The following is a 12,986-nucleotide window of genomic DNA, read 5'->3' as shown; positions in this document are numbered from 1 at the left end:
TAATATCGGCTTGAATCAAAGGGAAACGTGGCCAAGTATAATTTCGCGTATGCAAATAAAGTGTACCAGTGACGTCCGGGACCCGGTGATGTGACGTCATTAGATTATTGATGACGTCAATAACAATTGCAGCTTGGGTCAAAGTTCACCGTGTTAGCCAATCGAAAGTGCGTACAGAGTTTATACCACGTGTGGTATAAACAGATTGTTAATCAACGGCTGTAATGATTAACTGATGGTCTGAGAGTTGAATAACACAGGGTATTGTGGTAGAAACTATATTACATGTTGTGACATGAATCACTTAACCTATAAGTTTCGGGTGATGGGGATATCTTGACAGAGGCTATTACGCGAACTTGAAGAGCGCGGCGCTCCACGTAAGAGTTCTGATAGCCTCCATTTCGGTGATTGTCAAACTATATAAGTCGGATTAGATGTCTATACCAATCAGTCACGTTAGTGTGTTATGGTGTAATGAAGTCGCCAAATTTGTTGATTTTGAAGTCGATTTCAAGAAAACGTTTCTTTAACTTTAAATTAGCCTCCCATCGGAAACCGAAGGGACTATACCTTATATGTTGAGTCCTTCCGTCCTTCCACACATTATCTAAATTCTTGTCCCAGTTCGATATGTATGGAATACACTTCTTGACACAAGCGCTTCATAACCAGGGGCCTGTTCGTTTATGCGGACAAACCGGTTCGTCAGTTTTTAAATGTAATATTTCAAACATATAACTTGACGGACCTGCAAATGTTAATACAGGCCTTGGAAGTCTTTGTCAAGGCTCGTCTGAAAACAATATAAAAGCATCAGGTCCGTCTTTAATTAATAAACGAACAACACCGGTCCAACTGGTCCGTACGTTTGGACCGCTTAAAACGAAAACGGCCCAAGGTGAGGCGGTGTGTCGTGTATCAAAAGCAGGTAGGTAACTCTGACCATTATATTTTGACCTTTACCCACATGTTTTGTCTTGTATTTTATTTACGAAAACGTTATTTGCTTTCAAAAATATAGTGATTTTGTTTAGCAAAGACTAAGGTTAGAACCCCAATTTACACTAAAGTGATGATTAATTTGTTTGGTGAAAAAAATCCTTTGATGGGAAAGAGGAATCAGAATCAGTGCCTAGAAACTTGCCTATAAATATAATGAAACGAGTCGATGTCATGATCTTTGGCTTTGATAAAACAGTTACAGCGGTAATCTCTGTCGGGATTTAGAAAACATCATCACCCAGATTCTGTGATATATGTATATGAAATGTACCAAACGAAAACCACATCACAAACTACTCAAAGAAAACATATACATATATGCAGTGAAGTTGGTACCGGACTATTCGGTTTTGTCGAGAAGTTGATTGGTATCGCCTATCGCGTCAACTTCCGGTTTCACCTTTTCGCATTTCGCGTCAACTTCCTGTGTTCACACGATGAAGATGAATTTTCAGTTTAATTATATCGCGTTGTATGGACTAATTGTTGCTATAAATTTGATTTGTTCCGTTTTATGTGATGAATCGATTGATTCTGAAACAATTGGACTGTTTAGAATCGACGGGAAAGTAGATTTAGTTTCATACAGAGACAAGGACTGGATGATGCAAACCCGGGTGATGGTTGACGGTGGAAATTACGTTGGATTGTTGAGGTAACGTGTTGGACTAGGCATGCGAAGAAGATAGTGTTCTAGACAGTATTAAAATGTAAAGAGAGATTAAGAGAAAATGTTCAATGCAGCAAATCCTCCTCGCGTCCGCGACCCTGATCATTGACCGCCGGTCCATATAATCACCTGACTCCTACAACCCCCCCCCCCCCCCCCCCCCCCCGACCCGCATTGACATCAAATAGCCCTACATCAGCGATTGTTAGGTCATGCATTTTGTTCTAGTAGATTGTCTTTCGCGTCACCAGTTGTACTCGTTACAGCCTCCATCTGTCAGATCTGAAAAAATAACGGACAGAGTAATAGAATTTTACAAAATTTAATGTTCACTGTAATGTAATATAAATAATTCAGTTCTTAATTCAAAACCTGAATAGTTGGCAAATGGATTTTCCGTTTGTTATGCCGAGGTGCTTGTATCTGGTAATTAACAACTCTAGTAAAAATCCAATATGTAGTGGAAGTGAGTAGCTGTGGATTATGATACTGGTGATGATTTTAACAGAATTACTTATATTAATTACCTTGTTCATTGTAAAGATCAATAACAACATACATGTAGTACCATCAATATGTCTATGTCATAGACCTAAGGGACAGAAACTCCTATTGAAATAGGGTTATCAAGGGTCACCAACTACAGTAACTCGTCTCAATGAGTGGTGCATAAAACAAACATGCATGTAGCTGATGTTGCTAACCATTTTTACTAGCTACTATATATTATGTGTGATATAATACCTCAATCAACATAATGCTAAGCAAAAAGTATCAGATATTCTTTGATATATTCATTCAGTGATTTTTTCATCCCTTTTTTTACAGGGGCCTGTACCTTTTCAATTGGGAAAATACAGCGACATTTTTCCCCAATTGGGAAAATCTGCTGTTGGTTTTAAATGAAAAAAAAAAGTCAATAACACATCCAAATATTTATTTATCTGTTAAACTTTCAACATTCATCTGGCCTAATGATTCTTACTAGCTATCTAAAGGGCCATTTTCCTTGTTTTTTGCCCTTTGAACATGTCCACCAAAGAGTCTAGGCCAGTGGTCATGTTTTTTCAATTTTCTTGAAGAAAGTTTTACACCCTTTGTAACAAATGGCTAACAACTCGAATGTGCACCAAAAAATAAACAATTCTCAAACAATTCACAGTACTTGCACATGTAGCCACATGTCACACTACTGTGATAAAGCCAAGAGAAGGCAGATCCATAGTTGGCAGCATTAAATGTTCGTCTATCGACGCGGGTTACATGTACATTGACGTTTGCTACGGGTAAACATTCCGTCTGGACAGTTGATAAAACAGATTCAATGTTGGATGATGATTTATTAGTTGACGGGTTGTTTGGTATATCGCCGCCGGAAGTGTTTTTGAAGAAGTCACTCACTTTCGTAAGGCCTTTCCTATCTTTTTTTGTCAGTCTTTTGACATAATACTTCGAGCTGTGCGACTCTTGTTTACATGATCTTAAACTTTCAAGCGCTTGTCATAGCATATGCGAGACAAGTGTGCAATTAAAACACTCGATTGACACAGACTTTCGCGGTGCGCTCGATTTGAAACATTGAGGAAAATGACATCGATTCAGACACGGAAACAGAAAGCACGGGAATTTGCGATATCGAACGCGACCAACATAGAACGAGAACATCGGCGTTGAAAATATCTTGTGAAACACATTTTGATCGGCATTTCTTTATACCAATTAATATGAAGGGATATTTTCTGAATGGGAAAATATGAGCAAGAAATTGGGAAAATACAACAAAATTTCTCTAGGGGAAGGGGCCGAAATTCGGCCCCAAATCGACCCTAAAAAAAACACTGTCATTGGAGTGAATTTATAACTTATGTTACATTCTGTTTATAGAAGAAAGATGAAGTTTTTCATATGATATAGAAATAGTTATTTGAGTCCTGAACAATCCATAAATGTCATTTTATAATTATGTAATCATCAAAGACAAATGCAGCAAGAGTTGAATACTCAATTTGTGAGACACTAAATATTTGAAACACCTATATAAGCTATTCATCATTTGTTGGATTTAAGAAATAATCCTTAATTTTCAATTATATACTATATAATGAAGCATTATTTTGATACCATATTCAGGATAGAATTAATCCTGGCAATATGATAATGTTTCATATTATAAAGCTAGGTTAATATATATTTCCATATCTGTAATGCCCATGCAGCAGAAGTAAATTTGACAGCCTATACCACAAAAGGGGGATCCAGTTGACCTTGAAGTTTCAGAAGTAAAAAAAGAAAGTTCTTGGAAATCTGAAGGGTCAAATTAAAACATGTCAAACAGACCTGTTCCTTCAATACCAAGAGTCAAATCTGATTACAAGGAGTCCAAAATATACTTTCTATAGTCTACTGGATGCCTTCAATGACAAATAGGAATTCTTGGTTAATTTTACATGTGTTGTATTTACAGGTCGGATGGTTCCTTTACTATCAACGGAGTTCCATCAGGATCCTATGTTGTTGAAGTTTCACATCCAAATTTCATATTTGATGCAGCAAGAGTTGATATTACATCTAAAGGCAAAATGAGAGCAAGAAGAGTTAACTATCTGCAGCCATCTCTTGTGAAGAATATACAATACCCATTGGAAATTAAGGAAAGAATGAAAGCAAATTATTTCCAAACAAGAGAACAGTGGAGATTTCAAGACTTTTTGATGAACCCAATGGTATGGTGCTTAAAATACAGTCCTCACATATCTCTCCTATTGAAATTCCTCAAGATTAAAATGTTAATACCAAACAATACACATATGTTAGCTGCTGTAGTTTTTTGTAAAATAAAGATAAATTTCCTTTTTTTAACAGTGATATTAATGTAAAAGACAGAAAGAGTACAATCTTGTTTTCCTTTGTAGGTACTAACCATGGTGTTACCACTGTTTTTAATTATGGTTTTACCAAAGATGATGAATGCAGCTGACCCAGGTGCACAAAAGGTAAATATATGCTATACATGGATTGGTGTACCAGGTATTTAAAAGTCTACACAGAGTTTCATCATGCTTACAGTATAAATGTACATGCTTTAGTAATTTTCTTAATTGAGCCCATGGCTGACTGACTGAATTCAGCACCGATGTCATACATGTATGTCACATAGGTAAACATCCGCATATAACCCTGGTTATTGTAGACCTTTTGTTAAACAAACCACTAAATGTATATATACCTACAGTGAATACAATTCAAATAAACATGCACATGTGTGTTATCCTAATATACTTTATACAGATATATGTGTTATATATTTTAAAATCTAAAGGATATAATCTCCAGTGAGTTATAAATGAATAGTTGTGAATATATTATCAACATTTTTGTTTAGTTTTCAGCAATAAAAAGTACATGTATGATTTTGTGTGCATTACCTAAGTTATGAATAATTTAAGGTTTTCTATTTCAAAATTTCTATTAATCTTGTTTCTTTACAGGAAATGCAGAACCAGATGAAAGCCTTAAATGACAAGTCCAGTATGCCTGATATTTCGGAAATGTTAGCTGGATGGCTTGGTGGCGCCGACAACAAGAAAACATCCAAAACAAAAGCAACAAAACGAAGATCTTAACAATCAAAGGGTTACATTACTCATTAACAGGATTCCAGAACTTTTAAGTCTTATTTGTGCATCAAAACTGTTTATCAATAAGTTTTTAGAAATTTATTGAAATTTACCTTGGAATTTTCCTTTAAAATTAATAGTAATAATTAGAATGTGTTTCCTTCTTTTACTACTATGTAATAGAGCTCTCTCCCTCCCCCCCCCCCCCCCTTTTTTTTTTTTTTTTTTTAATTGAACTAAGATTAATGTTTACTTCAGGAATTTGTATACATATTGCACTAAATGATTTTGTACTGGGATGAACCATCTGTTGAATGAACTCTTTGTTTGATTATCATTTTTAGATTATTCTGTGATGTCTTTGTCATATCCAGATATCAAATGCATAGCCAGGAGGGGGTGGGGAGTAGTTTATAAAGCCTTATTACCCAGAGTTGTCTCCCCATTTTCTTCACACTTGAGTATTTATGACCCTACTATCCAAAACTCATCCCACATATTTGTCTTGAATAAAGACCTTAAAATGTCTGTGTACAAAATTTCAACAAATATATGTAATTATTTTGTTGTGTTGAAGACAGTGTGAGGGCTTTTATAATTCAGCCTGACTTGTAAGCAAAGCAGGAAGCTTACCACAGTATAATCAGAATATTTTACGAACAAATAGGGTTAAAAATAAGCACAACTTATTTATTTGTTTGTTTCATATGATTACATCAATCTAGTTTAGAGTGACGAAAAATTGATATGTAATAAAAAAAATATTGATGTCTTGGACCTTTTTCATAGTGGAGACTAGACTGGCTTAATGTTAATACATGATCAAAATATGTTTTATACTCTAAGCATTGGGGAAAATGGGGCTAGAGTGGTGTAGAGTACATTCAGGAATGGACTTATTTCTTGATTTATGAGTATTGTGTCTTCACGTGACGTAGCCCGTGTTCATCATAACATATTTGTACAGCATTTGTGAATTTCATAATTTATTCTTTGTACATAAAACACTGAAGTGTTCCATTGACTAGGTCATTTATGTTTTGTACAAAACTGTGTTTTTTACCCAACAGATACTCATCTCTTTTTTCAAATTTTTGAAAGTGTGTGGATTGCAACATATGTATGACATAGAACTTTCCAAAGAGAAAAAGGATAAGGCACAGCACAGGGACTTGACACACATTTTTAACCCTGCATATATATACATCTATGTATCGTATGTGTCATATAACCGTGAGTTATGAATTTGTGCCAAGTCCCAGTGGGGAATGGGTGTAACAACTTGTCAATAGAAATAGGGTTGTGGAAGGTGTTACTAGTCAATAGAGAAGGTTGGGTTGGGAGGGGGTACCTGTCAGTAGAGAAGGTTGGGTTGGGAGGGGGTACCTGTCAATAGAGAAGGGTAGGTTAGGAGGGGGTACCTGTCAGTAGAGAAGGTTGGGTTGGGAGGGGGTACCTGTCGGTAGAGAAGGGTGGGTTAGGAGGGGGTACCTGTCAATAGAGAAGGGTTAGGTTGGGAGGGGGTACCTTTCAGTAGAGAAGGGTAGGTTGGGAGGGGGTACCTGTCAGTAGAGAAGGGTAGGTTGGGAGGGGGTACCTGTCAGTAGAGAAGGGTGGGTTGGGAGGGGGTACCTGTCAGTAGAGAAGGGTAGGTTGGGAGGGGGTACCTGTCAATAGAGAAGGGTGGGTTAGGAGGGGGTACCTGTCAGTAGAGAAGGGTTAGGTTGGGAGGGGGTACCTGTCAGTAGAGAAAGGTAGGTTAGGAAGGGTACCTGTCAGTAGAGAAGGATTGGTTGGGAGGGGGTAACTGTCAGTAGAGAAGGGTTAGGTTGGGAGGGGGTACCTGTCAGTAGAGAAGGGTTAGGTTGGGAGGGGGTACCTGTCAGTAGAGAAGGATTGGTTGGGAGGGGTACCTGTCAGTAGTAAAGGGTTTAATTGGGAGGGGTACTCGTCAATCATTGACAATTTTCGCACTGTTTTGTAGAGAGAGCTTTAGGATCTGAAGCGGCACTTAACAACTATTTAGTTATAATAAAGAGAGATGGGGAGTGATTTCAAAATATCAGCTTATCATAATGTGGTATTATGTTTATTAATTCCAAAACATCTGTAGATATTAGGTGAACATATGTATTTCTGTGGGTGACATCACTCATTGTTTTGTATGTATATAAGAGATGTCACGTAGGATATTGTTTCATCTAAGACACCACGTAGATATATTTTAGGAGGATGATATTAAGCAGAGTAATGAAGTCATCCTTCAACATGTTTTTACATCATATTGATGTGATTGCTTATTGTTGCATTGTTTAAAAGGCCTGAAGGCCAACTATTGTTCAGCTCTTGTGAGCTGATAATTTAGCAGGTATCGGTTAACAGTAAAAATTATAACAGTGATATAAGAATTAAACTCAGAATTAAAATATGACATCAAGCTACATTATTAATATTTAGTACCTCTCCTGATTTTTTTTTTTTTTTTTTTGGTTTTGAAAATAAAATATGCATGCATTCCTTTACATCCTTTCCTAGCAGGTCATAGGTTCAAATGCCTCCAGAAAGTGTGACATACCGGTACTTTTAGGTCCATTTTGACTTTCATATTTATTACTAATGACTACATTTTGTTTAAAAAAATGATGATTATTGGAAAATATATAGGTATATGAAATTACTGCAGCCTTTATCAAATTTGTGAAGGACATGCATCTTAATTTCAAACAATCTAATCAGACTTGACATTTGACCCCAGGGACATTTAAAGTATGTTTTTCTCTATATGTTTTTGTTATAGTTAAGGCTGAGGGTTGCCTAAATGATGGATTTTGAGAGAGATTATTCAGTACAAAGCAACATTTTTAGGTCACCTGAGACGAAGTCTCAGTTGACCTATTGCAATCGCCTTTTGTCCGGCGTCGTCCGGCGTGCGTCGTAAACAATTTACATTTTCAACTTCTTCTTAAAAACTGCTGAACTAAATTCAATGAAATTTTACAGGAAGCTTCCATGGCTGAGGATGAACCAAAATTGTGAATTATATGGTCCCCACCCCCCAGGGGCCTGAGGGGCGGGGCCAAAAAGGGTCAAATTGACTAAAATTTCAAAAATCTTCTTCTCCACTCTCAGATATGGTAGAATCAAATATTTTTCATAGATGGAAGGGTCTTAAGGTGCTTTACCAAAATTGTGAATTTCATGACCCTGGGGTCTCACATTTGCCCCTGGGGAGGGGGTAAACTTTACTATAGTTTATATAGGGAAATCACATTTTTTACTATTATTTGTTGGATATCTATTGGAATTCATTCTAACTTGGTTCAAATTATCAGCATGGGATGACAGTTTGATGGTATGTACATGTTGGCCCTGGTTGACCCCCAGGGGCTGGTGGGCGGGGCCAAAAAGGGTCAAATTGACTAAAATTTCAAAAATCTTCTTCTCTACTCTCAGATATGTTAGAATCAAATACTCTTCATAGATGAAGGGGTCTTATGATGCTTTACCAAAATTGTGAATTTCATGACCCTGGGGTCTCACGTTTGCCCCTGGGTAGGGGGTAAACTTTACTATAGTTTATATAGGGAAATCACATTTTTGACTATTATTTGTTGGATTTTTATTGGAATTCATTCTAACTTCGTTAACGTTATCAGCTTGGGATGACAGTTTGATGTACATGTTGGCCCTGACTGACCCCCAGGGGCTGATGGGCGGGGCCAAAAAGGGTCAAATTAACTGAAATTTCAAAAATCTTCTTCTTACAACCCAAATAAGGTAGAATTAAATACTCTTCACAGATCGAAGGGTCTTAAGGTGCTTTACCATAATTGTGAATTTCCTATCCCTGGGGTCTCGCGTTTGCCCCATGGGAGGGGATAAACTTTACTATAGTTATATGGAAATCACATTTTTGACTATCATTTGTTTTATTTGTTTTGAAATTCATTCTTTCATTCAAATTTACTGAAATATTTCAAAAATCAGGTGACCGTTAAGGCCCATGGGCCTCTTGTTTGTTTGTATAGGGAGAAATAGGGGGAGATTTATCAATGTATAGAATCAAATAAAAAAATCAAGAATTTCTATTAAAAGGGTGATCAGATTAAATTGTTTTTATATAGACAAGTATTGAAGCAGAGAATTTTGGTCTTATATAACTTCCCAGACTGACTCATTTTGTAGATGGAGTGTTGTTATTGTAATGATGGTGTAGTAACGGACAGTCTCTGTGGAGACTACTAAATCTTATTCAGGGGTGGCAAGTTGGTGTTCTCATGGCGTTTGGAATTATACTAGATATCTGTTTTAAACATATTTACTTTTTTAATGTTTTGCCGTATTTTTGTATCATTTGATAAGTAAATAAACCATACTTACCTCCCTAATGTAAAGGTATGATACTATAGATTATCTCTATCTAAAGTTTTCAATTAGACAAATTAATTGTGGTATGTGTCGTCATCAAAATATCAAAACAATGAATAAGGAAATGCCTAATTGACAACACAAAGACTATCACTTTCGTGTCAGAAAGTTTCATTACCAAGATTAGTTTATTTCCAAATCTGGTAAGACCTAGGGAATTGAAAGGTTGAACCTTTTGTTTTTATTGATCTCCAGAACGTGTTCGCAATGATTATATTTGTTTTTAATGTCAATAAAAGAAAGACTGACAAAGGTCGGTCTACTCCAATTCGTGTCCTCTTTCTGTAATTTGTCACTGTAATGATGGGTATTTACGGCCATCACCTTATACTTACACGACTTCTATACAACCTTACTTAGGTCTTGATCTGTCGTCACATAAAACCAACCCCGGGACTAATGATCCTGGAAACTTACTACCAACCTCACAGACTAGTATATAGACTAGAATATGATATAGTCTAGAAAAAAACTACCAACCCCGGGACTAATAGTCCTGGAAAATAACTACCAACATCCCAGATTCATAGTCCAGAAAAATACTACCAACCCTGGGACTAATAGTCCTGGAAAATAACTACCAACATCCCAGATTCATAGTCCAGAAAAATACTACCAACCTCCCAGACTCATAGTCCTGGAAAATAACTACCAACCTCCGGGACTCGTAGTCCAGAAAAATACTACCAACCTCCCAGACTCATAGTCCTGGGAAATAACTACCAACCTCCGGGACTCGTAGTCCACCAACTACAAAGTTACTGTCAACCTCGTGGACTGAGTCCAGCTTCAAATTTATCCCAAACCTGACTGTTCGCGGTTCGATAATTACCTAAGAAACTAACGCCAGTGTGGTGATGTAAAAAGGTAAGTGTTAAAAATACCAAGGGACTTATCCTCATCCATGACAATGCAAATATATTCGAACTTAACTCTGCCGTTAGTGTACATGTGATCGTTAAGTGTTTTCGTATGGAGGTCCGTAAGTCCACATTTTTAATTTTTGATTTAAATACAGACAATATGAAGACAATGAGTTTTAATACAAGTATGAAGTTTGTGTCTCGGCATTAGATGTATCCTGGTTGGAGTAAATCTTTTAAGCACTTATATGATTGGTTCAGCTATTATAAACACTGAGTCAGCACAATTGATCATGGTAAAACACAGGTTCCAGTATCATATTACTTATTGTGTCACAGGCTGACCTTTAAACCTATTTTACTGTGCAGTTATCAACACTATAGCTATGTAGAGAACCTGAAACACCCTACATACACAAACATTTAAATATATAAAGCCTAATATCTTATTAGCCTGATCAATGGTCAGTGACAATAATGCAACCATATCAACTACACTCGTACGTGTACATTTTAACACTATATCGGGTATACTTACCTAACAAGAAAAGTCACATCAAGTAAACCCGTCACTGTTGTAGTAGATCCCGTCACAGTTGTAGTAAATCCTGTCACTGTGGTAGTAAATCCCGTCATTGTTGTAGAAAATCCCGTCACTTATATAGTAAATCCCGTCACTGTTGTAGTAAAACCCGTCACTGTTATAGTAAATCCCGTCAGTGTTGTATTAAATTCCGTCACTGTTATAGTAAATCCCGTCACTGTTATAGTAAATCCCGTCACTGTTGTAGTAAATCCCGTCACTGATGTAGTAAATCCCGTCACTGTTGTAGTAAATCCCGTCACTGTTATAGTATATCCCGTCACTGTTATAGTAAATCCCGTCAATGTTATAGTAAATCCCGTCACTGTTGTAGTAAATCCCGTCACTGTTGTAGTAAATCCCGTCACTGTTGTAATAAATCCCGTCACTGTTATAGTAAATCCCGTCACTGTTGTAGTGAATCCCGTCACTGTGGTAGTAAATCCCGTCACTGTTGTAGTAAATCCCGTCACTGTTATAATAAATCCCGTCAATGTTGTAGTAAATCCTGTCACTGTTATAGTAAATCCCGTCACTGTTGTAGTAAATCCCGTCAGTGTTGTAGTAAATCCCGTCATTGTTGTAGTAAATCCCGTCACTGTTGTAGTAAATCACGTCAGTGTTATAGTATATCCCGTCACTGTTATAGTAAATCCCGTCAATGTTATAGTAAATCCCGTCACTGTTGTAGTAAATCCCGTCACTGTTGTAGTAAATCCCGTCAATGTTATAGTAAATCCCGTCACTGTTGTAGTAAATCCCGTCACTGTTGTAGTAAATCCCGTCACTGTTGTAGTAAATCCCGTCATTGTTGTAGTAAATCCCCTCACTGTTATAGTAAATCCCGTCAGTGTTATAGTAAATCCCGTCACTGTTATAGTAAATCCCGTCACTATTGTAGTAAATCCCGTAACTGTTGTAGTAAATCCCATCACAGTTGTAGTAAATCCCGTCACTGTTGTAGTAAATCCCGTCACTGTTGTAGTAAATCCCGTCACTGTTATAGTAAATCCCGTCACTGTTGTAGTAAATCCCGTCACTGTGGTAGTAAATCCCGTCACTGATGTAGTAAATCCCGTCACTGATGTAGTAAATCCCGTCACTGTTGAAGTAAATCCCGTCACTGTTGTAGTAAATCCCGTCACTGTGGTAGTAAATCCCGTCACTGTTGTAGTAAATCCCGTCACTGTGGTAGTAAATCCCGTCACTGTTGTAGTAAATCCCGTCACTGTTTGTAGTAAATCCCGTCACTGTTATAGTAAATCCCGTCACTGTTGTAGTAAATCCCGTCACTGTGGTAGTAAATCCCGTCACTGTTGTAGTAAATCCCGTCACTGTTGTAGTAAATCCCGTCACTGTTATAGTCAATCCCGTCACTGTTATAGTAAATCCCGTCACTGTTATAGTCAATCCCGTCACTGTTATAGTAAATCCCGTCACTGTTGTAGTAAATCCCGTCACTGTTATAGTCAATCCTGTCACTGTTATAGTAAATCCCGTCACTGTTGTAGTAAATCCCGTCACTGTTATAGTAAATCCCGTCACTGTTGTATTAAATCCCGTCACTGTTGTATTAAATCCCGTCACTGTTGTAATAAGTCACTGTAAAGTCTTTTTCAAGGTAGTATTTTGCCAATTCAATACTACTAGAGGCTTCCTCATCGTAGGTATATGTACACGAAGTTCCCACTTTATGTGTCTCCTTCTTCTTTCTTTTTCGTTGAGTCGGTGCGGCTCCACGGCTGGGTTGGGTATATTTTCCTCTAGTCTAGTCAACATAGTCATAGTTCTCTTAACACACTTACCTCTCGGGATTTTAA

General features: G+C 37.2%; 2 protein-coding genes across 2 annotated transcripts; one reads left to right on the top strand and one right to left on the bottom strand.

Moving 5' to 3' along the window:
- Positions 1 to 1,432: 1,432 nt before the first annotated feature.
- LOC117329495 (ER membrane protein complex subunit 7-like) lies at positions 1,433 to 5,496 on the top strand. The gene is made up of 4 exons (XM_033887456.1): positions 1,433 to 1,660; positions 4,140 to 4,398; positions 4,588 to 4,668; positions 5,164 to 5,496. The coding sequence occupies exons 1-4, from the start codon at positions 1,443 to 1,445 to the stop codon at positions 5,296 to 5,298; spliced, it is 693 nt and encodes a 230-aa protein (XP_033743347.1). The 5' UTR covers positions 1,433 to 1,442; the 3' UTR covers positions 5,299 to 5,496.
- A 5,814-nt stretch (positions 5,497 to 11,310) lies between these two features.
- Positions 11,311 to 12,951, bottom strand: LOC117330134 (glucosyltransferase-S-like). The gene is made up of 2 exons (XM_033888352.1): positions 12,857 to 12,951; positions 11,311 to 12,394 (listed from the first exon to the last, which is right to left on the bottom strand). Exons 1-2 carry the CDS (start codon positions 12,949 to 12,951, stop codon positions 11,311 to 11,313), a joined length of 1,179 nt encoding a protein of 392 aa, XP_033744243.1.
- Between the last annotated feature and the right edge of the window lie 35 nt (positions 12,952 to 12,986).

The sequence above is a fragment of the Pecten maximus genome, chromosome 6 (assembly GCF_902652985.1).
Source record: "Pecten maximus chromosome 6, xPecMax1.1, whole genome shotgun sequence".
In the NCBI taxonomy this organism is placed as follows: domain Eukaryota; kingdom Metazoa; phylum Mollusca; class Bivalvia; order Pectinida; family Pectinidae; genus Pecten; species Pecten maximus.
The sequence above is the reverse complement of the archived record's forward strand: the minus strand, read 5'-3'. Positions and strand labels throughout refer to the sequence as shown.

Bases quoted from the DNA above. Each gene is read 5' to 3' on its own strand.
- LOC117329495 (XM_033887456.1), top strand. From the start codon at position 1,443: ATGAAGATGAATTTTCAGTTTAATTATATCGCGTTGTATGGACTAATT. The intron at 1,661-4,139 runs GTAACGTGTTGG...TTGTATTTACAG, and splicing joins AATTACGTTGGATTGTTGAG to GTCGGATGGTTCCTTTACTA. The intron at 4,399-4,587 runs GTATGGTGCTTA...TTTCCTTTGTAG, and splicing joins ACTTTTTGATGAACCCAATG to GTACTAACCATGGTGTTACC.
- LOC117330134 (XM_033888352.1), bottom strand. From the start codon at position 12,951: ATGACTATGTTGACTAGACTAGAGGAAAATATACCCAACCCAGCCGTG. The intron at 12,395-12,856 runs GTGGGAACTTCG...TACTACAAACAG, and splicing joins AGAAGAAGGAGACACATAAA to TGACGGGATTTACTACAACA.